This window comes from Camponotus floridanus, unplaced genomic scaffold (genome assembly GCF_003227725.1).
Source record: "Camponotus floridanus strain SB8 unplaced genomic scaffold, Cflo_v7.5 scaffold2, whole genome shotgun sequence".
Taxonomy (NCBI): domain Eukaryota; kingdom Metazoa; phylum Arthropoda; class Insecta; order Hymenoptera; family Formicidae; genus Camponotus; species Camponotus floridanus.
In genome coordinates, this window is record NW_020229325.1 from 5,659,158 (window position 1) to 5,685,650 (window position 26,493).

General features: G+C 33.5%; 2 protein-coding genes and 1 long non-coding RNA gene across 3 annotated transcripts; 2 read left to right on the forward strand and 1 right to left on the reverse strand.

The window, feature by feature from the left end:
• The first annotated feature begins 2,402 nt into the window (after window positions 1-2,402).
• Window positions 2,403-6,680, forward strand: LOC105256410 (transient receptor potential channel pyrexia-like). Its single transcript, XM_025408162.1, is given in 7 exon segments — window positions 2,403-2,657; window positions 2,724-3,046; window positions 3,421-3,600; window positions 3,794-4,070; window positions 4,277-4,654; window positions 4,853-6,389; window positions 6,392-6,680. Coding segments are annotated over 7 exon segments (2,742 nt in total). The 5' UTR covers window positions 2,403-2,633; the 3' UTR covers window positions 6,415-6,680.
• A 3,173-nt stretch (window positions 6,681-9,853) lies between these two features.
• Window positions 9,854-22,036, forward strand: LOC109610364. Its single transcript, XM_020029111.2, is given in 12 exon segments — window positions 9,854-9,952; window positions 10,020-10,345; window positions 10,730-10,903; window positions 11,108-11,384; window positions 11,594-11,971; window positions 12,171-13,799; window positions 17,533-17,721; window positions 17,791-18,092; window positions 18,457-18,639; window positions 18,839-19,124; window positions 19,325-19,702; window positions 19,913-22,036. Coding segments are annotated over 12 exon segments (5,682 nt in total). The 5' UTR covers window positions 9,854-9,943; the 3' UTR covers window positions 21,464-22,036.
• LOC112637760 lies at window positions 14,105-17,480 on the reverse strand. The gene is made up of 5 exons (XR_003122707.1): window positions 17,037-17,480; window positions 16,097-16,183; window positions 15,957-16,020; window positions 15,046-15,231; window positions 14,105-14,379 (listed from the first exon to the last, which is right to left on the reverse strand). It is a non-coding gene; the product is annotated as an uncharacterized LOC112637760 (long non-coding RNA).
• Window positions 22,037-26,493: the final 4,457 nt, after the last annotated feature.

A 26,493-nucleotide genomic window follows, 5' to 3' on the forward strand; every position in this document is an offset into this window, starting at 1 on the left:
AATCGATGTCACTCTTAATATTGCAAATTATCTTACTCCTTCAACACTGTGATTGTATGCAGTGATTGTTGCTACGGAGGCAATTGCATATCGTTCTACCGGGATAGATTTGTAAGTAGTTAGTGAAACGCCTGCATTCTGCTCATGATACCGTTCTTCGGATAGTTTTGCCATATTGTTTATAAACTATTCTTTCAAAATTTTCAGCGGTTTCTGCTCTCTCTCTCTCGGTTGTCACGAACAAAACGAACTGATAAAATCTGTATGAGTATTATATAGATAGAATTACACATTATCGTGGTTAAATCAAGTATTAATCTTTTTTATTTTTTATAAAAATCCAAAAAATTGTAACAATCGTGCTGCCAGTTTGGATAGGACATATACATCGTTTTTCGCACTGTCGAATTACTAACGACATCCATTTAAAACAAATAAGTATATTCTTAATAAGTATATTTATTTTATTATGACATCAATGCTACAAATTATATCTTAAAATTACCAACGACGTCATGAGATGATATTCATCGGGATAAAATGCTAAAATGACACATGTTGTGAAAAACGAGTTTAACGATTTATAATAAAAGTTAGGAAAATAGAAGTCAGATCTGATCTAAAATTTAAAATTTCAACACAAATGCTGGAGATGATATGCATCCAATAGTAAACATAATATCATTCTATTTATATACACAAAGTATCCAAGTAGCAAACACATTTCATTTTAACATTTCAAATTGATCATTTACTGACTATTCTTGACGTTACGATATGACGTTTTTATGACGTAAAAGTAACGTCCAATGTCACAGAATATTGACATCATAACATGTATCGAATTTTGAACGTCTTTTTCTTAGCATAATAATGTATTTAATAACGTTTTCAAATAAAGCAGATTAATCAATTCAAAAGCACCATTGAACAATTATAGCTATTCTATTCTTTAAAAGAATCTTGGATAGATTAAACTGATTTATTCAAAAACGCTGGTAAAGCAACATATGTTCAAAAATGATCAGTTTGGATACGTCAAAATGATGTTGCTACCAGGATATTATTATTAAAGATTACATTTTGATACGATATTTCAATAACAAAATATACATCTCAGGTAGCAAATGTAATTATTTTGACGCTAAATTACATGAAAATGACATCAAAATTACTACTTTTTCTACCTGAAAATTTATATTTATATAAAATATATATTTATATTTATATAAAATATATTTATATTTATATATTAATATAAATATAAATTTTATATTAATATATTTATATATTAATATAAAAATTTATATTTATATAAAATATATTTATATAAAATTATTAAAAAATAATTAATGTTACTAATATTTTATTATTAATATCACAAAAATAACGAGGAAAACATTATTTATCTCCTTCAGATTTATCATTTTTCTATGAAAAAAATCATGTAACTGTTATACAGAAAATAAGTCTTTCGAAATGTATAAAGCATTATAATAATTAAAATATATAGGTATATATTTAGTACTAAAATATGAATAGTATAAATTAGCATTTTCATAATTAGATTGTTTCCTTCTTTAACTTGTCTCTTAATTTGAAGTGGAAATAAATCAACTGTTTTCGTTGTACAAACGAATTCTTAAAATATATTTTTTCGTGTCTTTCAATTAATTAAAAATCTTTTTTAAAAAAATACGCACGCTGGTATGACTGTTTCGAATAATATTATTAATAATAAGATAATCGTTCACAGAAAGGATTCCATAGGAAAAGTATTTGTACTGTTGAAGATTTTCTTTTTTTCTATCTTCGCCGTTGGAAGAATAGGAGAAATTTATGGGAGCTATATAAATCTATTACATTTTAAAAACATATATGCGTATATATTGTGGATATACAAAGAGACAGAATTATCACTTAAATATCCAGCGAGCAAGAAAGCACGACGGGAAATCATCGAGAAAATTAGTTGTACGGATCTCATACTGTGAAGCAGTATATTGCTCGTTTCGCAAAATCAACATTGGTAGAAGATAGCGTCGAGCTGATTTAATCCTTTGCATTTCATAGTTTTTTCGCTTTTTAAAAAACTAGCAACTCAAAGAGTTTTGAACTAAAAAGTGATGAAATTTTTTACAACTAACATAAAAAATAAATCATATATAATATATAAATTAACAGATATGGAGAATTGTTGTAGAGAAATATTGCATTTTTCAAAAGTTTATGTATTTTTACATTGTACAAAACTTTATATCGAATATTCAATTATTATGATCAATAATAATTGAAATAATAAGTACAAGGCTTTACTAGGAAGTATGCCTAAATCAAACACAAACAGTTATTGTCGCCTCTTACTCGCCATTCGAGTTTATATCAAATCAAACGACGATTGATTGCGAATGTCGCTTCTCAAGTGCAAAAGATCAATTTCTATATGAATTTGCAATATGACTGTAATATATGTCAATTTATTTGATCCGGGTATCTTTATAAGAATGTGAGTCCACAGAAAAATGTCACTTTGTCGAGTTCCAGTAAGAAGAAGACTTCGAAAGATTCTTCGGCAGTAGTTTGACACAAGAAACAACGCCAAGGATACAGATTGTAAAAGCAAAAGTTCTGTTATGGATGGAAATGTTGTGAACAAGGTCAGTGAAAAAATCTATCATCGATGGTCCTTCGATTTTTCTATGTGTGATGTAAATTATATTTAGGAAGAATACGTGAATATTTCGCTCAGCTCGATAACATGTCCGCGGACATATACCAGCTCCGAAAACAACTTGGAATCTATCATATGTCATGACACAAGACGAGACGCATCAAAAGACGAGCCGACGACGGGGAAACAACCTTGGAGCAAGGAGGAGATCGAAGTAGCATTATCGAAACTTCCGGGAGGCGACATAGCTTTATCTCTGATTCCTACTCTTCATGGCGATGCTCTACAAAAGGTTCTGGAAGAATTTCAACGTGTGACTCTCAACAAAAATGAGGATCGCAAGCATAACATATCGTTGGCCACGTCTGCAGATGAGTACGGAATGATATTAGCGTTTCTAATTTATGCGTGATGCATTAAGATAAAATAAATAAATAAATAATGATAAAAAAATAGAACTTTAAATAGAATTTGTCATGCTTCTTAATTTATTTATTGTGTATATTCTTATTTGATGTTACATATTTCTGTTAATAAAAATTGTTTCTGTTGTTAAAAATCATTCTATTTCTACATTGATCATTTTATTTAACTAATCTATTTTACATATATTAAGATACTTTATATAAATAAAATAATAAAATTTTTAATTACAATATTTTAATTACAATATTTTAATATCTTTATAATTTAGCATTTTATATGTTAATTAACTATCTAGTATAATTAACTTAAAACTTTACATGCAGAATTGAGCAAAAGACTGTATTGGCTGACGAAAATAGAGCAGCGGATACGACTCCGGTACAATTACTCGCAGAATGGCCGGATACGTGTCTACTGATTTCTAGCTGGCTTGGTCATATAGAAATAGTTAAGGCTTTGTTAGAAAAAGGCGTGCCAGTTTCTACGAGGGACAATGACGGAAGGTTTATATCACTTGTAATATATAAAAGTGTAAAAATTTATCATCAAAAAATTGGAGCAAACAATAATTCATGTATTATGATAGAAATAGTTTATACTAGCTAGCAGTAGATTATCAGAAACCTTGATTAATTAGTCAATTAAGCCTGTAATTATAAATCATTGATAAAAATTAAACATTTATACTATCTCTAGGACACCGCTACATCTGGCAGCGTGTACCACGTCCACGAAGATCGTGGAGGAGCTATTGAAACATAGTGCTGATCCATGTGAGTGGGATTTCGAGAACAAATATACCCCGTTGCATTGCGCTGCCGCAGCTGGTTGCATTGCTACTGTTAAATGCTTGATCATGTCAGGCGCAAATGTGCATACCAAAAGAAGTCCACTTTACTACGCTGTGCTGAACAATGCTGTGGATTGCGTCGAAACTCTACTGCACGCAGGTGCTTCTCCTAATAATTCACAGGTGCTTCTTCATCACAACCACAATTTAAAGATAAATTTATTGGAGAAGTAATATTATATACCAAAAATTGCTGGAAAATTAAAAACGCAAACTAATTATATGATACAGCGAATTTTGCAGAAACAATTAATTTTTTACCCAAGTAACGTATCTGTTCTAGATATATTTGAGATATCTTCAATGAATTAATTATGATTTGTTGATAGGTTTATACAAAGACGCCTTTGCATGTGGCGGTTACTTTGGGCAATGTCCATTGCATCAAATTGCTGTTGGATCACGGTGCGAATGTGACAATTCAAATGGGAACAACGAAATCGACACCTCTACACTTGGCGGCGGAAAAAGGTAACGCGCGATGCACTAAATTATTGTTGGACGCCGGCGCAAAGACTGAGACAAAAAACTCGAATGGTCAAACGGCAATGCACTTGGCAACCCTCGCCCAATCCGTAGAGACGATAAAGGAGTTGATTGGATTTGGCGCAAAGGTGGACGAAGAGGATAATGAAGAACGCACTCCTCTACACTATGCTGCAGTTCCAAAGGAAAACAGCGAAGAACTGATCAAGATTTTAACACAAGTTTGTACATGAAAATTTCTTTATCTCACTGGATAGAATACCTTCTTTTAATTAAAATAATAAAAAAATTAATTTCACATTTTAAATAGATTTTTTAAATAAATTACTTTAAGTAATTCCATTTATGTAATAAAAAAATTTAAATAATGGTTTTTATTCCAACGATAGAATTAATAAAATTATTTTTTGGTTAAAAAGGCAGGCGCATCAGTTAACAAGGCGGACAAATTCGGTTTCACGCCGTTGCACATCGCTGCTTTGAACGAGAGGTCGCACACAGTGGGGATGTTGTTGTCAGAAGGTGGCGACATGACTGCGCGTACTAAGGACGGTGACACCGCTCTTAACTTCATCGTACACTATACTCCGGATGCGTTATTGCAATTTAAGACGCGTCTCGATCAAGCAATCTCCCTACATGTTGACGGGCTGAACGATGTAAACTGTGAATTGCAATTAAATTTTAGACCTTTGATATCAAGCGGTCACAGAGAAATGGATTTGATGCTCTGTCTGGTGGAGGACGATCAAGGTCACATACTAAAGCATCCATTGTGCGAGAGTTTTCTCCATCTAAAATGGAAGCGTATTCGCAAGTTTTTTGTGTTCAGTCTTCTGTTCCATTTAATCTTCGTCGCTTTCTTCACCGGCTTCGTCTGCGCGACATATGTGTCGGAAGAACAGGAGTTGAGCGCAGTTATCCTCTCTTGGCCATTATTAGGTTTTATCTGCTTATCTGCGAGTAAAGAGATCTTCCAAATTACCTATGGTATTTACTATTATACTAAACGTTGGGAAAACTGGTTACAGTGGAGCGTGATAGTGGCATCTAGCCTCATACTGTTTTCGCCCGCGCATCAATGGCAATATCACGTTGCTGCCGTAGGTATTCTGCTGGCCTGGATCGAACTGATGATTGTGATCGGTTGTTTTCCCATGTTTGGCCTCTATGTGCAAATGTTTACGCGAGTGTCCATTAATTTCTTCAAATTTCTCACAGCCTACTTTTGTCTCATAATCGGCTTCTCCCTTAGCTTTAATGTGCTGCACCGCAAATACAAGTCTTTCGTTGATCTGCTGATTAGTATGCTTAAGATAATAATTATGATGTCCGGTGAGCTGGAATTCGAGGATATTTTCTTCGATAAAGATGACAAAGGTAAAGATGTGCCACTTGAGTATCCTGGGACGGCGCATGTTATGCTTCTTTGCTTCGTTATCCTGGTGACAGTGATACTAATGAATCTAATGATTGGTATGGCTGTGTCGGATATCCAGGAGTTACGTAAACGCGCGGGTTTCCAACGATTGGTGCGTCATGCCGAGATAATAGCTCGTTTTGAAAATATGCTGTTTTCTAAGTTGATTGATTACACTCATGCATGTAAAATAATACAAGTCTGCAGAAAGAATACACTATTGTTGTATCCACCGGATCATTATGCCCTGCATATTCGGCCGAATGATCCGCGTGAAAAGCGTCTGCCACGAAAGCTCATTCAGTCGTTGTATCGTTTGGCCAGCGAGCAGAAAATGCGACGAAAAATTTTTCGTGGCGGCGCGCCACCACCTCAAAACGTCGTCGCGAATAAATCGAATTATATGAACAGGATATACAGCAATGACGGTAATCAACAGCAACTTGACGAACTTGTGGCCGAGCTAAAGGAATGTTCCCATGAGATCAGTATCAGGTTGGATAGCTTGACGAACAAGATAGAGAGTATCGCCCGAGAGCAGATTTGACGATGCATTTATAACATTATTAATATTGCCCAATATTCTATCGTCGAACATTTGAATTGCTTTAAAAAGGGGAAATTGGGACTCGGATGGTCTATCGAAACAGAATCTCAAATTCTAGGTAAAACGCAAAGATGTGATATACTCAAGCAACTAACAAATCGAAAATAATTATAAATGTCTTCAGATGTAAATTTTAACGATCTAATTCGTGACAATCCAAGAACAGTTGTGGATTTAACGAATCATGTCATTTCCAGTATGATTTATATAGATATATGTATTATCATAAATTATATAAAATATAAAGTTATATTTTTTTATTCTGTATTTATCAATAATCCAGCTGCGTACCGTTTTCCTAATTTTATCTCTATAGAGACAGATTCGGTCGTTGTCTTGGGGAGTTTTACATCGGTGATCTTAGATTCGTGAATCACAGTCTCATTCTCTTTCGGAGAAAGTTGCGTGTTGACTGCGTGCAAAATTACTACTTTTTCTACGTGAAAATTTATATTTATATAAAAGTTATTAAAAAATATTTAATGTTACTAATATTTTATTATAGTGATATATATATATATATATATATCACTAAAATAACGAAGAAAACATTATTTATCTTTCTCAGATTTATAATTTTTCTATGAGAAAAATCAAGGTTGGAAATAACGCGTTACTTGTAATGTCGTTACTGTTACAGTTACATTTTTCGGTAACTGTAACGGTAACGATGTTACAAATTTCGTTTGTAACGAAAAAAGTAACTTCGTTACATTTTTCGATAACGAGTAACGAATTTAACAGTTATTTTTATCGTTACATTTTGCAAATTTACTCGGTGTAATTTTCATTCAAAGGAGAGTGTGGAATGCAGAATCACATGTACGTAAACGCGTCATTGGACACATGTGAAAGAAAAAGTTCAGTGAAGATGTTCAGTATCGGTGGATCTGTATTAACGCCATAAAGAGGTCAGCTACATAATGACACAGTTGAACAGCAAATTCTTTTAAAAATTAATAAAGAATTTCGATAAAATTTAGTAATGTTTTCATTTATTTTAAAATAAATCTTGTAATATTTAATAAACTTATATTTAAAAAAGTAACGAAAATTGTAATGACGAAAATGGTAACGAGTTACTTTCGAAAATTGGTAACGAATAACGGTAACGAGTTATTTTTTAGAAAAAAGAACAGTAACAATAACGAATTACTTTCAAAAGTAACTTTCTCAACCCTGAGAAAAATCATGTAACGGTCATACTGAAAAAAAATCTTTCGAAATATATAAAACATTATAATAATAAAAATATATATGTATATATTTAATACTAAAATATAAATAGCATAAAATTATCATTTTCTTGATCAGATTGTCTCCTTCTTTAACTTTTCTCAGGATGTTTTGTACCTATTTTCAAAATATTGAGAATTTAATGAAAATTGTACGGAATATCCTTACATGTGTTCAAAATCTTCAGTACAATTTTAAAATCGATTCACTAAAACAGTTACTAGTTAGAAGGATTTTAATTTGCACTGAATTAACATGTGTTCTTATGGGGAACATATGACCACGTCGATTCAAATGACAAAAACACATGGAAATAATATTCAGAATTTGTTTAAAATTTGCAAAAGTTTAGAGGAAATATTTGGTCAAATAATATTATATAAGTACTAAGTGGTTAAAAAGATATTAAATATAATTTAATGTAGTTAGTCATGTATCTGTCACAAGGCGAAATTCTCTGCCAAAAGTTAATCATTTCGATTAACAAAATTTGGAATATTTCAGTAATAAATATCAAAAAATACATCTCTGGACTGTAGCTAAGATCAAAGTATAATATTCCACACAATTTCTCATACTCAAAATACATCAAAAGTGGATTATCGGATATGGATATTCGTTAATATTGATTTTCTTTATATTGATTTTCTTAATATTGAGCTACTTTTGCTGGGATTGTACATACAAAACATCCTTAACTTAAAGTGGAAATAAATCAACCGTTTTCGTCGTACAAACGGATTCTTCAAATATATTTTGATAATTATATACATTAGTGATTCCTCACCGATTTCAATGAAATATGTTGTCGGGAGCATGATTCTAAACAACTTTTCTTTATACATGTTACTGCCTTAGTTTCCGAGATATTTATAAAAACATTTTATGGTTTTGCAATATTGTCACCATTATGAAATAACTCTTTTTTGCACCATATATTCAGTTTTTGACAAAATAATAATGATGTAAATATTATGATTGAGGTATCACGCGACGCTGTTTTTTTATTGACGCAAATTTTTTTACTGACTTTTTATACTTAGAGAATAATGTAAATGACAATTTTTAGTCAGGGGAGGCCCCAATTAAAAAGTTATAAATAAAAAAAGAGGTGTAAAGCCAAGCGGCGGTAACATGTAAGGAAAAGTTGTTCAGAATCATGCTTCCAACAACATATTTCAAGATCATTGAAATCGGTGAGGAATCGCTAATATAAGTATATAATTACCTATATTTTTTCGTGTCTTTCAAATAATTAAAAATCTTTCTTAAAAAGATACACACGCTGGTATAACTGTTTCGAATGATATCATTAATAATAAGATAATCATTCTTAGCATGGATTCTATGGGAAAAGTATTTGTACTGTCGAAGATTTTCTTCTTTTCTGTCTTCGCCGTTAAAAGAATAAGAGAGATTTATGGGAGCTATATAAATGTATTACATGTATTTTACAAACACATATGCGTATATGTATTTTACAAATACATATGCGTATATGTTGTGGATATACAAAGAGTCAGAACTATCACTTAAATATCCAGCAAGCAAGAGCGCGCGACAAGAAATCATCGATTCATCGAAAAAATTAGTTGCACTGATCTCATACTATGAAGCAATATATTGCGTGTTAATCGCGAAATCAACATTATTGGTAGAAGATAGCGTCGAGCTGATTTAATCCTTTGCATTTGATAGCTTTTTCGCTTTTTAAAAAACTAGCAACTCAAAGTGTTTTGATAAAAACGTGATGAAATTTTTTATAGCCAACATAAAAATGAATCATATATAAATTAACAGATGTAGAGAATTGTTGTAGATAACTATTGCATTTTTCAAAAGTTCATGTATTTTTACATTATAGAAAACTTTATATCGAATATTAAATTATTATAATCAATAATAATTGAAATAATAAGTACAAGGCTTTACTAGGAAAGGCACCTAAATTAAACGTAAACAGTTATTGTCGCCTCTCACTCGTCATTCGAGTTGTTATATTAATTGAAATGACGACTGATTGTCGATTGTACGTCACTTCTCAAGTGCAAAAATGATATCTAATTCTCAATCTGTAATGTATGTCAATTTATTTGATCCCCTGACTATATCTTTATAAGAAAGCGAGTCCACAGAAAAATATCACTTTGTCGAGTGTCAGTAAGAAGAAGACTTCGAGAGATTCTTCGGCAGTCGTTTGACACGAGAAACAACGCTCCGGACTGTAAAAACAAGTGGTTTAACATTATGAACAAGGTCAGTGAAAGAAACAATCATAGATGGTCTTTCGATTTTTCTATGTCTTGATGTAAATTATATTTAGGGAGAATACGAGAATATTTACGTGAGACGGATAACATACTTGTGGACATATAGCAGTTCCGAGGGCAGCTTGGAATCTATCATATCACATCATATAGCATCACAAGACGAGTCGACGAACGAACGAACGACGCAGAAACAACCATGGAGCATGGAGGAGATCGAAGTAGCATTATCGAATCTTCCGGGAGGCGACATAGCTTTATATTTGATTCCTACTCTTCATGGCAATACTCTACAAAAAGTTCTGGAAGAATTTCAATGTGTGACTCTCAACAAAAATGAGGATCGCAAGCATAGCACATCGTTGGCTACGTCTGCAGATGAGTACGGAATGATATTAGCATTTCTAATTTATGCGTGTTGCATTAAAATAAAATAAATAAATAAAAATATATAAACAAATGAAGATAGAAAAGTAGAATTTTAAATGGAATTTGTCATGCTTCTTATAATTTATTTATTATGTGTATATTTCTATTTGATGTTATATATTTCTCTTGATAAAAATTGTTTCTGTTGTTAAAAATCATTATATTTCTACGTTGATCATTTTATTTAACTAATCTATTTTACATATATTAAGATATTTTATATAAATAAAATAATAAAATATTTAATTATAAAATTTAATATTTTTATACTTTTAAATTTATTAATTTTATATGTTAATTAACTATCTAGTATAATTGACTAAAAATTTACATGCAGAACTGAACAAAAGAATATATTGTTTGACGAAAATAAAGCTACGACTCCAGGACAATTACTCGCAGAATGGCCGAATACGTATCTACTGATTTCTAGCTGGCTGGGTCATATAGAAATAGTTAAGGTTTTGTTAGAAAAAGGCGTGCCAGTTTCTACGAGGGATAATGACGGAAGGTTTATATCATTTATAATATATAAAAGTGTAAAAATTTATCATAAAAAAATTGAAGCTAAATTTTTCAAAACAATAATTCATGTATTATGATAGAAATAGTTTATACTAGCTAGCAGTAGATTATCCGATACCTTGATTCATTAATCAATTAAGCCTGTAATTATAAATCATTGATAAAAATTATACATTTACACTATCTACAGAACATCGCTACATCTGGCAGCGTGTACCACGTCCACGAAGATCGTAGAGGAGCTATTGAAACATGGTGCTGATCCATGTGAGTGGGATTTCCAGAAAAAATTTACCCCGTTGCATTGCGCTGCCGCAGCTGGTTGCGTTGCTACTGTTAAATGCTTGATCATGTCAGGCGCAAATGTGCATGCCAGAAGAAGTCCACTTTATTACGCCGTGCTGAACAATGCTGTGGATTGCGTCGAAGCTCTACTGCAAGCAGGTGCTTCTCCTAATAATCCACAGGTGCTTCTTCATCACAGTCATAATTTGAACATAAATTTATTGAAGAAGTAATATTATAAACCAAAAATCACTATTGTAAAATTAAAATAGCGAACTACTAATTATCTGATACAACGAATTATGCAGAAACAATTACTTTCTCACCAAAGTAACGAATCTCTTCGGGATTCTGAGATATCTTCAATGAATTAATTATGATTCGTTCATAGGTTTGTACAAAGATGCCTTTGCATGTGGCGGTTATTTTGGGCAATGTCTATTGCATCAAGTTGCTGTTGGACTACAACGCGGATGTGACAGTCAAAATGGGAATCAGGAAATCGACGCCTCTACACTTGGCGGCGGAAAAAGGTAACGCGGAATGCATTCAATTACTGTTGGACGCCGGCGCAAAGACTGAGACAAAAAATTCGAATGGTCAAACGGCGATGCACTTGGCTACGCTCGCCCAATCTGTAGAGACGATGAAAAAGTTGATTAGATTTAGCGCAAGAGTGAACGAAGAGGATAATAAAGGACGCACTCCTCTACATGCTGCGGTTCTAATTGCCTGGAAAAGCAGCGAACTGGTCAAGATTTTAATAAATGTTTGTAAATGAAATTTTCTTTAACTCGCTGAATAGAAGACCTTCTTTTAATTAAAATAATGAAAAAATTAACTTCACATTTTAAATACATTTTTTTAAATAAATTACTTTAAGTAATCTCATTTTTGTAATAAAAAATTTAAATAATGGTTTTTATTCTAACAATAGAATTAATAAAATTCTTTTTTTTGTTAAAAAGGCAGGCGCATCAGTTAACAAGGCGGACATATTCGGTTACACGCCGCTGCACATTGCGGCCTTGAACGAGAGCTCGCGTACAGTGATGATGTTGTTGTCAAAAGGTGGCGACGTAACAGCGCGTACCAAGGACGGCATCACCGCTCTTAGCTTTATCGTATCCCGTACTCCGGAGGTGTTATCGCAACTGGCGACGCGTTTCGATCAAGCAGTCTCATTACACTATCACGAACTTGGCGATATGGACTGTGAACTGCGAGTGGATTTTCGACCATTGGTTCCATTGGGCGGTCGCAACGAAACGGACCTAATGCTCTGTCTGGTGGAGGTCGGTCAAGGTCGCATGTTGAAACACCCATTGTGCGAGAGTTTTCTCTATCTAAAATGGAAGCGTATTCGTAAGTTTTTCGTGCTCAATTTTTTGTTCCATTTAATTTTCGTTGCTTTCTTTACCAGCTTCGTCTTCGCGACATATTTGTGGAATGAAAAACAGCTGAGCGCAATCCTCTTCTGGCCATTAGTAACTATTATCTGCTTATTTGCGAGTAAAGAGATCTTCCAAATTAGCTCTGATATTTACTATTATATTAAACGTTGGGAAACTTGGCTACAATGGAGCGTGATCGTGGCATCCAGCCTTATACTGATTCCTCCAGCGCGTCCATGGCAACATCACGTTGCTGCCCTAGGTATTCTGCTGGCCTGGCTTGAGCTGATGATTGTGACCGGTTATTTTCCCATCTTTGGCCTCTATGTACAAATGTTTACCGAAATATTCATCAATTTCTTCAAGTTTCTCGCTGCCCATATTTGCCTCATATTCGGTTTCTCTCTCGGCTTCATTGTGCTGCACGACAAGTACAAATCTTTCACTGATCCGCTGATCAGTCTATTCAAGTCGGTGATTATGACGATCGGTGAGCTGGAATTCGAGTACTTTTTCTTTAATGAATCGCTACTTGAGTATTCTGGCACGGCGCATTTTATGTTTCTTTGCTTCGTTATCCTGGTGGCAGTGATACTAATGAATCAAATAATTGGTCTGGCTGTGTCAGATATCCAGGAGTTACGTAGTCGTGCGGGTCTTGAACAATTGGTGCGTCAAGCAGAGGTAATAGCTCGTTTCGAAAATATGCTGTTCTCTAAATTGCTTGATTACACTCCCGCGTGTAAAATAATACAAGCGTGCAGAGAGAATATACTATTGTTGCATCCACCGCATCATTGTGTCCTACGTATTCGGCTGAATGATCCGCACGAAAATCGTCTGCCACGAGAGCTCATTCAGTCGTTATATCGTCTGGCAGCTGAGAAGAAAATGCGACGAGGAATTTTCCGCGGCGGCGCGCCACCATCCCAAAACTTCGCCGCGAATGAATTGAATTATGTGAGATTCAACAGGATGTACAGGAATGACGGTAATCAATAGCAACTAATCGAACTCGTAGCCAAGCTAAAGAAAAGCTGTTATGACATGGCCGAGCTAAAGAAATGCTCCTATGACGTGGTCGAGCTAAAGAAATATTCCCATGACATCAGTATCAGGTTGAATAGCTTGACGAACCAGATAGAGATTATCGTCCAAGATGCAGATTTGACGATGCATTTATATAATAACATTATTAACATTGCCTAATATTCCATATCATCGAACGTTTGAATTCTTTTAAAAAAGCGAATCCGAGATTCGCATGTTCTACCAAAGCAGAATCTAAAATTCTAGGTAGAAACGCAAAAATGTGACATTGCCAAGCAACTAGCAAATCGAAAATAATTATAAATCTTTTCAGATGTAAATTTTAACGACCTAATTCATAGCAATCGAAACACAATTGTGGATTTAATGAACCATATTATTTCCAAAATGATTTATACAGATATATGTATATTATCATAAATTATATATAAAATTTAGAGTTATTTTTTTATTCTGTACTTCTTCTTTTATTCTGTCTTATCAGTAATCCATTTATGTACCGTTTTCCTGATTCCATCTCTATAGAGCAAATTGGTATCTTGATTGATATCTTCTTGTGGAGTTTTATATCGGTGATCTTAGATTCGTAAATCACAGTCATATTCTTTTTCTGAGAAAGTTGTGTGTTGATAGCGTACAACATCAGATCATTTTCAACTATGTATGCCAATTCCTCAGACAAGTGATCCTCGCTGAAACTTATCATAGTGTCCGAACATGCGTTCCATACCTACTAAAAAAATTATACCTTTTGATAGAATTTTTAATTTCTTGTAATATGTAAAAGAGCGATAAAATAATAATAGCATCATAAAAGTGGTTCTTAAATACAAAGTACAATAAAAAAAGTAATGAGAATTAGGATCGATTAATAAGAAATAGGACAATAATTATAACATAGCATCTTTTAAATATTATTTAGATCAAAACAGAATATATACATAGTAAGCGCTTCAATCTTTCCAATCATTTTCAACAAGTGAGATACACAAAAAGATCATGTGGTAGAATTGTCATCAACAGTTAAACTAATTCCAGAGGCAGAAGAGTGCACAAACATAATAGCCAAAATGTTTAGAAAACCCAGACTAGTTCTTGCCTTGTGTAGTATAAACAAAAATAGTAAAAATTAATAAAAGGACATTCTATGATCCAGTTATTTTTTAATTATGACATATGTAATGTAAAGATTTGTAATCTGCTACATATGTCGTATCTTTCAAATTGCTAATTTCTATATAATATTAACTTGTCGCGCTAACGTATTAATGATTTCTTGTTACATATTAATCTAGCACAATAACATTATATTATAAATATGAACTTGATATATAATAATTTAATAATTCAAAGATAGCAGGAAAAATAGCTTAAAGAATAAAATAGCTTAAAGAACTACCTGCATTGATCGTACTGGACAATATCGTACTGCTTCTATGTGTTGCCATGCTCCAAAGCTAGATAACGAATCTGTTGATTCAAAGCGACAACTCAATTGGACTATTGTTCCTGTGATGTATATTTTTGTTTAATATTTCTCTCCAACAGCAAGACTTTCTTGCTTTCCAGTCTCTTCGATTATTTCCTGAAATAAATATATATATTTCCAGTCTTCTTCACACACGAAAGGTTTAAGAAAAAGCATTTGACGACTTGAAAGAGCAGACTATTTTAACAAAAATGCCTAAATACGATTACAATTCCGTCAACTGTTAACAATTTTTTAATTTAATAAAGAAATTTTGATATAATTTCCATTTTAAGATAAATTTTGAGAAATATGTTGTCATAATTTTCATTGAGACTTGATTTGCATTTTAATACATGATCCATTCGGCTATATTTCCATTCCATTGCTCTCTCGGTTGTTACAAATCATACAAGCGAACTGAGAGAATCTGTTCGAGAATGATATGGATAAAATTATATATCATCGTGGCTATAGGTATAAATCAGGTATTAATCTTTCTCATCATTTATAAAAATCCAAAAAATAATATATTTAGGTTGAGACTTTTTGAACTTTTATATTACATTATCAAAGGAAAATCAGATGAAAATTAATAGCAGTAATTTTCACAAAGAGAATGGTAGTTTTCTTTCATTTTCCTCTATATTTTTTTACATCTTGTTATAATATATATAATTCAATTCGCCATTAGATTTTTCGATTCTTTGATGATTCATTTCTCAGCGAATCGCCCACATATTTTATGGCATGATTCCTAAAAGATACATAAAACTAGCTACTACTAATATATACGTCATTCCCTATTCGCGGAAATTTTATTAAGCAGGAGAACAAGTTACCGGAAGCAATGATGATAGGTCCGGTTGAAAGAAACTTCTGCCAAGCGACGATGTTCTCCGTGGACTGAAATTGATTGATGAATATTATAATTTTTCAAGAAATTCAAATATCAACGAGCATCTCTTAAAGATAATATTACCTCGGAGAGTTTACAACAATCGTGCTGCCAGTTTGGATAGGACACATACGTCGTTTTTCACACTATCGAATTACCAACGACATCCATCTAAAATAAATATTAATGCTCCTTATTTATTTTATTATGACATCAATGCTATAAATTATATCTTAAAATTACCGACGACGTCATGAGATGAAATTCATCGGGCGAACGCCAAAATGGCACATGTCGTGAAAAACGAGTGTTTAACGATTTATAATAAACGTTACGAAAATAGAAGTCAGATCTGATCCAGAATTCAAAATTTCGACAGAAATGTCGGAGATAATATGCATCAAATAATAAACATAATGCTGTTCTATTTATATACACAAACTACTATTGCTAAAGATTACATTCTGACACGATGTTTCAATAGCAAAATATACATCTCAAGTAGCAAAAATAATCATTTTGACGTTAAATTACATGAAAATGACGTCAAAATTACTAATTTTTCTACCTAAAAATTGATATTTATATTTATATAAAAATTATTAAAAAAATATTTAATGTTACTAATATCTTATTATTATATATCACTAAAATAATGAAAAAAACGTTATTTTTTAAAGATTTTTAATTCTTCAGATTTATAATTCTTCTATGAGAAAAATTATGTAACTGCTATACAGAAAGTAAGTCTTTCCAAATGTATAAAACATTATAATAATTAATATGTATATTTAATATTAAAATATAAATAATATATAAAATTATCATTCTTATCCTAATCGAATTATCTTTTTCTTTAACTTTTCTCTTAACTCTTCTTGAAGTGAAAATAAATCAACCGTTTTCGTCATATCACCAATAGAATTTTAAAATATATTTTTTCGTGTCTTTCAATTAATTAAAAATCTTTCTTAAAAAAATATACACGCTAGTATAACTGTTTCAAATGATATCATTGACAAACCGAACGTTTCACAGTATATATTTGTCCATGAAATGACCATGAACGCGGAATGATAAGACCATCGTTCCCGGCAAAGGTTCCGCAGGAAAAGAATTTGCGGTCTGGATTTTCTTTCTTTCTAACTTCACTGCTGAAAGAATGCGAAGAATAAGAGAGAAATACGAGATTCATGGAAGCTAAATATATAACATGTGTTTTATAAACACGTGCGTATATACTGTGAATATACGGAGAGCCAGAACAGTGTCGACTAAGTGCCCAGTGTTAGCGAGCAAGAGCGCGCGGCAGGAAGTCATCAATTCAACGCCGAGGAAATTAATCGAACGACCGATCTAACGAGATGTTTACGAATCATCATCACGTATTATCAACATTTGACTAAAAAATCATACTGTGAATCCATTTATTGCGTTAATCGCATGATTGTTATTATTGATATGTAGAGGATGGCACCAAAGTGATTTAATTTCTACGACTCGTTATGTGATCGTAATGTGTGTGTGCCAATTTATTTTACCTGGATACCTTTTTTTTTAAGAGTGCGAATTTAAAGAAAGATGTGACCATGTCGATTCTCAGAAAAACAAACTTCTTCAAGAGATTCTCCGGTAGTCATTTGACGCGAGAAGCACCGAGGATAGAGACTGCCAACAATAAGACGCGGTCCATCGTGATCAACAACGAGGTCAGTGAAAGAAATAATCATCGATGATCTTTTGAGTCTTCTATGTCCTCATATATATATTACATTTAGGAAGAACCTGAGGATATTTGGATGAACGAGTTAGAAAATGGCAGCATTTCCTCCGAGGACAGTTCGGAATCTGTCACGTGTCACATCCGAAACACGTCGATGACGCAAGAACAACCTTGGAGCAAGGGGGAGGTCGAAGTGGCATTATCGAATCTTCCGGGAGGTGAGGCAGCTCTATCTCTGATTCCCGTTCTTCACGACGATGCTCTAGAAAAGGTTCTGGAAGAATTTCAATGTTTGACTCTCGACGAAAATGCGGATTGCAGGCATCGCAAGCTCTTGTTGCACACGTTCGCAAATGGGTACGGAATGATTGCATCTGTAATTTAGTGCGTTGCATTAAGATAAAATAAATAAATAAAATAAAAATGCAAATAAAATAAAATAAAATAAAAATAGAATTTGTCATGCTTATTATTAGTTTGTTATGTATATATGTATTTCTATTTGATATTACATATTTCTATTGATATGTTGAAAATTCATGATTTTATTTCTACATTGATAATCATTCTATTTTCAATATACAATAAGATATTTTATATAAGTAGAATAATAAACTTTTTAATTTTTAAATTTAATATTTTCACACTTTATGATTCAATATTTTATACGTATGTAATGAAGTAATAATGTGTAATTTAATTTAAAACTTTGCTTGTTCAGATTTATGCGAAAAACTATATTGGCTAACGAAAACGGAGCAGCATCTGCTGCGACTCCAGCACAGTTACTTGCAGGATGGCCGGACACGTGTCTACTGATTTCTAGCTGGCTAGGTCATGTAGAGATAGCCAAAGCTTTGTTAGACAAAGGCGCGCCAGTTTTTACGAGTGACAACGATGGAAGGTTCATATGATAGATTTATGATAGACAGACATTAAAAAATTTGTCACCTAAAAATTAGCTAAACTTTTGAAAACTCTAATTCACCTATCATGTAGTTTATATTAACTAGCTGTAGTTTGGCAAACACTTTGATTGATTAGTCAATCAAGTCTGTAATTATAACAAATCATTAGGAATTATACATTTTTATTATCTTCAGAACGCCGTTACATCTGGCAGCGAGCGTCGGATCCACCAAAATTGTGGAAGAGCTATTGAAACATGGCGCTAATCCAGATGAATGGGATCTCGGGAAAAAATGCACTCCATTGCATTGCGCTGCCGCAACTGGTTGCGTTGCCACTGTCAAATGCTTGATCAAAGCAGGCGCAGATGTGGATGCCGGATTGTCCAGCAGGAGTCCGCTCCATTACGCCGTGCTGAACAACGCTGAGGATTGCGTCGAAACTCTATTGCAAGCAGGTGCTTGTCCTAATAATCCACAGGTGCTTCACCACACAACCACAATTTGAATAATATAGTGGGGAAGTAATATTATAAACCAAAAATCGTTGATGTAAAATTAAAGTGGCGAACTACAATCGTTATTCAGAAGAAATTATGCAGAAATTACTTTCTCACCACAGTAACGTATCTCTCGTCTCCGAGATATCTGGGATTAATTAATTACGATTTACGTTTGCAGGTTTACACAGAAACTCCTTTGCATGTGGCGATTAATTTGGGCAACGTCCATTGCACCAAGTTGCTGTTGAGTCACGGCGCAGATGTAAGAGTACAAATGGGAATTGCAAGATCGACGCCTCTACACTTGGCAGCTGAGGAAGGTAGTGCGGAATGCACTAGGTTACTGTTGAACGCTGGCGCGACCTGCGAGGCGAGAAACTCGCGCGGTCAGACGGCGATGCACTTGGCGACGCTCGCCCAATCAGTAGAGACGATGGACATGTTGATTAGTGCTGGTGCAAAAGTGAATGCAGAAGACAATGAAGGACGCACCCCTTTACATGCTGCGGTTGCGAAGGCTCTGAGAGGCAGCGAACTGGTCAAGACTTTAGTACAAGTTTGTAAATTGAACATTCTTTTGTCTCACCGAATAGAGTAAAATACTATTTTTTAATTAAAATAATAAAAAAATTAATCGCGTCACATTTTAAATAGAAATTTTTCTAACAAATTAAGTTGAATAATTCTATTTATTTAATAAAAAATGTTAAATAATGATTTTTTACTGTAATGATAGAATTAATAAGATTCTTTTTTTGTTGAAAAGGCAGGTGCTGCAGTTAACAAGGCGGACAAATTCGGTTACACGCCGCTGCACATCGCTGCTTTGAACGAGAGCTCGCATACAGTGGTGATGTTGTTGTCAAAAGGAGGCGACGTGACTGCGCGTACTAAGGGTGGCGTCACCGCTCTTAGCTTTATCATACGCCGTACTCCGGATGTGTTATCGCGATTTATGACGCGTCTCGATCAAGCAATCTCTCTACATGATCACGAGCTGGGCGACGTGGACTGTGAACTGCGATTAGATTTTCGACCATTGGTACCGGGCGGTCGCAGCGAAATGGACCTGATGCTCTGTCTAGTAGAGGTCGGTAAAGGCCACATGTTAAAGCATCCGTTATGCGAAAGTTTTCTATATCTCAAATGGCTGCGTATCCGCAAGTTCTTCCTGTTCAGTCTCATGTTTCACTCAATCTTCGTTGCTTTCTTCACCGGTTTCGTCGGCGCGACGTATTTATGGCACAAGAAACAGCTGAGCAGTATCCTTCTCTGGCCAGTGCTAGGTTTTACCTGCGTGCTCGCGAGTAAAGAGATTTTCCAGATCGCCCATGGTATTTGCTATTATGCTAAACGTTGGGAAAACTGGCTGCAATGGAGCGTGATCGTGGCATCCAGCCTCATACTGATTCCTCCAGCGGATGAATGGCAATATCACATTGCCGCCCTGGGTATTCTGCTGGCCTGGATCGAGTTGATGATTGTTGTCGGTCGTTTTCCCATGTTTGGCATCTACGTTCAAATGTTTACCCAAGTATCCATCAATTTCTTCAAGTTTCTCGCGGCCTACATTTGCCTCATAGTCGGCTTCTCTCTCGGCTTCAGTGTGCTGCACGACCAGTACAAATCCTTCACTAATCCGCTGATTAGTCTACTCAAGACGGTGATTATGATGTCTGGTGAGCTAGAATTCGAGGACGTTTTCTTCAATGATAAAACACTCAAGTATCCTGGCACGGCGCATCTCATGCTCCTTAGCTTCGTTATTCTGGTGACAGTGATACTCACGAATCTAATGGTTGGCCTGGCTGTATCGGATATCCAGGAGTTACGCAGATGCGCCGGGCTCGACCGACTGGTGCGTCGCGCCGAGCTGGTAGCTCACGTCGAAAACATGCTGTTCTCCAAGCTTCTCGATTACACTCCCGCGTGCAAAATAATACAAGCATGCAGGAGGGGCGCATTGTTGCTACATCCACCGTATCATTGCGCCCTGCATATTCGACCGAATGATCCGCGCGAGAAACGTCTACCGCGAGAGCTCATCCGGGCGGTATATCGCCTGGTCAGCGAGCGGAAAACGCGACGAACGACTTTCCGCGGCAGCGCGCCACCACCCCAAAACGTTGCCGCGAATGAATCGAATCATGTGAGGCTCAGCAGGATGTACAGCAACCAGAGTAATCAACAGCAGCTGAATGAACTCGCGGCCGAGCTGAAGAGATGCTCGTATAACATTAGTACCAAGTTGGATAGGTTGACGAACAAGGTGGAAACTATCACTCGAGATTTAGATCTGACGGTGCATTTACATTGACACTGCTTAATTTTCAATCTCGTCGAGTGTTAGAGTTGTTTTGAAAACACGAAACTAGATGATCTGCCAGAACAGAGTCTAAAATTAAAGGTAGGAACGCAAAATGTGATAAATCAACAGGTCCAAGTAACTAGCAATGTCTTGAGATGTAAACCTTAGCGACCTAATTTTTGACAAACCAAAAAAAAACTATGGGTCTAATGAATCATGTATTTTTAAAATGATTTATATACATATTGTATTTATCATTATATAAAATGCACTGTTATTTTTTTATTTTGTAATTACCAGTATTCTGGCTGCGTACTGCTTTCCTGATTACAGCTGTACAGAGGCAAATTCGGCCAATGTCTTAAAGAGTTTTACATCGATGATCTAGATTCGTGAATCACAGTTACATTCTCTTTCTGAGAAAGTTGCATGTTGACTGCATGCAACACCAAATCATTTTTAGTAAATTTCTCAGATAAGTAATGCTCGTTGTACGTTATTATAGCGTCCCACACCTGTTAAATCACACTTAAATTTAATTAATAGAATTAATAATTTTTTGTAATATGTAGAACAATAAAAGACTGATAAAAGTGATTCTTAAATGTACAATTAGAAATTTAAACCAAAAGAAAAACCGACTAACAATAAAAAAGTCAAGACAATAATTATAATGCAGAATTGTTTGAATATTATTTATGTTAAAACAAAATATATAAGAAATATTTCAATCTTCCTAATCATCTTCAACAAATAAGATATATAAAAGATCATAGAAAGAATTGTTAACACTTAAATTTAGTTGCAAAGACAGAAGATTGCACAAATGTAACAATCAAAATGTTTGGAAAAATCAGATTAGCTTTCGCATTATATAGTGTAAATAAATAAAAATAATAGAAATTTAATTAAAAATTAAAATTAAAATAAAAAGAGATTCTATGATCTAATTATTTTCTAATTATGACATATTTATCGTAAACATTTGTTTGTCTCTGCTATACTTGTCGATATATACATCATTACAAAAATAAAGTGTTAATTTTTATACACTAAATCTAAATTATTACATATTAATTTCTTGTTATAATTTAGCTTTTGTATTAATATGACATAAAATAACATTATATTGTTAATATAAATTTGATAAGCTTAACAGTTTAATAGTTCAAAGATAGTAAGAACAGGAATAAAATAGCTTAAGCATCTACCTGCATTGATCACACTGAACATCATATTCTCTATGTATTGCCATGTTCCTAAGCTGGACAACAATAGGTATAAGTCTGCTGATTCAAAGTGACAACTCGTATATTGCTTCTGTAGTGTATATACTTATTTAGCACTATTCTCCAATAGCAAGACTTTCTTGCCTTGCAATCTTCGAGAGATTGTTCTCTGGAAATAAATATACGCATATAGGTATATACATTTTTCTTTTGCATAGAAAGTTTGACAAAAATATGCAACTTAAAAGAACAGATCATTTTAAGAAAAATGCCTAAATACAAATATAATTCTGTCAATCGTTAATAACATTATTTTTAATAAGACTCGTTCTTTTTTCTCATTGTGAAGACAATATGATAACAATAACAAAAGAGCTAACTTATGGCGCACGCTAATGTTGCGCCAATCATGCCGTCACCGGTGATAATAATGTCATATTTTTCTTCGTCTTCTACAACAGTCGAATAATTTTTCTTGGACACCACGGATGCAATGGGAATAACATGCTTGTATTTTTATGATAGCAATGTGATAGATAAGTTATATTAAATAAATTTTTAAAAATATAAATAAGTTAAAAATATAAATAGAGCCAATGTTACATATGTTTATGACTGCTAAAGATAAGTTATACAAAGTTTAACTTCAAACAGATAATACAAGAGTAAATATTATATTATATTATATTTACAAATATGATATGGTCATATCTGTATTTTTTTGGATGTAAAAAAAATTATTGATTGCATATAAAGTGTGCAATTGAAAGAAGTTCAAAAGAAAAAGAAATAAATAAATTACTTTCAAAGCCTTATACAAAAGTTTTGGAATATGTTATAACAAAATAGAGTTACCAAGCCTACAATAAACAAGTATCGATATTAACAACTAAAAATCATTACAAGTATACGAGTATGTAAATTGATACAATATTTATAAATTAATCGTATATTAAATTACTATCATGAGTGAAATTATTTTTTCTTCCATTGTACAAAATCTTAAATTATGCGTTGCATGAAAAATTTTTGCTTATAAAAGTTTTATCTTATGAAATATAAAATCATAATTTTTTTATACATAAGTCGAGGCACTGATAAAGACGATGAACCCAGCAAACACAGAATACTACAGCAATATTGCGGCAATATTACAACATTGCATCAATGTTGCTGCAATATTCTGTGTTTGCTGGGAAGTGCATCGCTAACGAGCATCATAGGTAAATTATTATGTTGACTCGTACTCGTATAACAAACAGTGTATATTATTGAGATGACTGTCGTTCATGACAGCCTCAACGAAGATTTGCATCAGCAATGTCAAGTCGCTGAAACTCATTGTCAGATACGCATTTTGATCGCAAGAATGGATGTTTCCGATGTGCCACGTTCTTTACAAATGAAAATATCAATGTTAAACAGAAAAATAAAAAAAATATTTAATTAAAATAACGTAATTTAAATCGACCACACTGGCAATTTATTGGTTAGTAAAGAATCACAATGTTTCGACCATGGGTTTTGATCCTTTTCAAGTGAACTACAAAAATATTCAATATTATAAACAGTGATTAAATTACAATAAAATGTGAACAAAAAGAAGAAAAAAATTATCATGTACATACAATATCTTAGTTAACCAATATATAGTGAGAAAAGAAGAAATCGCTATGTCAGGATTCCGTCATGTCAACCTCCCGATCAAACACAAAGAGAAAGACTAAACAGCCTTTATTAGTCTATCATAAATATTGTTTAAACTTTTAGTGTCCTTTTGTAAGTTAATCGTGTTGTCAAACTTATTGATAAAAAATATTTCAGCAATTTCCCTCTTTCTCACATGTCTTTTATTGTGTAAAATAACCGGTATTGACCAATCGAAGTCATGGTTCAATTCTAATTTATGTTTGCTAATAACAGACAGATTGCTTTCGTGCAATTTTATGTTATTGTTAAACAATGTTCCTTGACATGAGTGCCTAAATGTCTTTTCGTTTGGCCTATATATATTATTACAATTTTTACAGTCTAATTTATAAACAACTTCAGTCCTGCTATTAATAGACAATCTATCTTTTCCACGTTTAATCAATGCATTCAGTTTTTTAAGTACGTTATAGACAATATTAAGACCAACATTTCTAAAAACGCAACTGATCTCATCACTCAAGCCCTCCACAAACGGTAAAGAAATGTAATAAGGTGTAGCTGCATTATCACTTTTAATATTCATATTTACATTATCACGATGTTTTTAAAAAATCAAGTCTTTTTTTAACGTAACGATTAATAACCAGAGTTGGAAAACAATTGTTGGAAAAAGAATCTGTTTAACAATGTCAATATTCTTAAAATGAAATCGAACGTCTGATAATAAAATAGCGTGGTCGACAAGATTATAAATGGTGTTCATTTTATATTTAAACGGATGCTTAGCATGAAAATTAATGTATCTATTAGAACAAGTAGGTTTTCTATACCAATCAGTCAAAAGCCGACCACCCGAACGAATAACCGTCGTGTCCAAAAAACTAATGCAAAAATCGGACTCAGTTTCGTGTGTAAATATTAAACGTTGATGATAATTGTTGAAAGTCGATACAATCTCGTCAATCTTTGAGCGTGGAACAATGGTAAAAATGTCATCAACATATCTGTAATACAACGGAAACTCAACAAACTCAAACAATGCGTTTCCAAATCATCCATCACGATATCTGCCACAATAGATGACAAGGGAGACTCCACAGTAGAAGCGTGCAAATCTGTTCTCACTCCCGCTCGTTCCCGACAGCGAGACTGGATTCTCGAGACTCAGATTATCGGGAGCGCTGTTATTGAAAATGGAGGACTCGGGAACAAGCGAGTCCTGAGTCTCGATACTCTATTAGATGGAGTGGGAGATTTCTACCCCGATAATCTGAGTCTCGAGAATCCAGTCTCGCAGTCGGGAACGAGCGGAAGTGATAGCAGATTTGCACACCTCTACCCCATAGGGCTACCAAAAAGTACCAAAAAGTAAGTCTGTTCATAAAACTGTCCATTAAACGAAAAACTCGTGGAATCCAAAACCGTTTCTATCGCGTATAAAAACTGAGACAATTAAATTTAGTGTTAGAAGCAATGTAATTCCAACGTTTAGTAACAGCATTTAAAACTAAATCTTTAGGAATATTAAATAATGCAGCAATATCAAGTGAGATCATTAAATTGTCATCATTAATAAATTTATCTTTCAAATTTTTGGCAAAAGTCCAACCATCCTTAATATGAGATTTAGGTTCCAAAATCGAAATCTGTAGTATATCATGAATGTATTGACATTATATAACAGACTACCAAGTGACACAATAATACGTAGTGGAGAACCCGTTTTGTGAATCTTAGGCAAACCATAACACCGTGGCAAGTTACCATTAGTAGAGTGTAATTTTTTATATGTAGACTCATTACTTAAATTATTACTTCGCCAAGATTTAATAATGGTATTAATTTCATTAGTTAATTTTTTGATCAGATCCTTATTCAATTTTTTATACGTAGATTGATTATTCATAAAAGTCTCCATTTTACAACAAATTAGAATTTAATCATGACTTGGATTGGTCAATACCAGTTATTTTACGCAATGAAAGACATGTGAGAAAGAGAGAAATTGCTGAAATGTTTTTTATCAAAAAGTTTGACAACACGATTAACTTACAAAAGAACACTGAGAGTTTAAACAATATTTATGATAGATTAATAAAGGCTGTTTAGTCTTTCTTTTTGTGTTTGATCGGGAGGTTGACATGACGGAATCCTAAC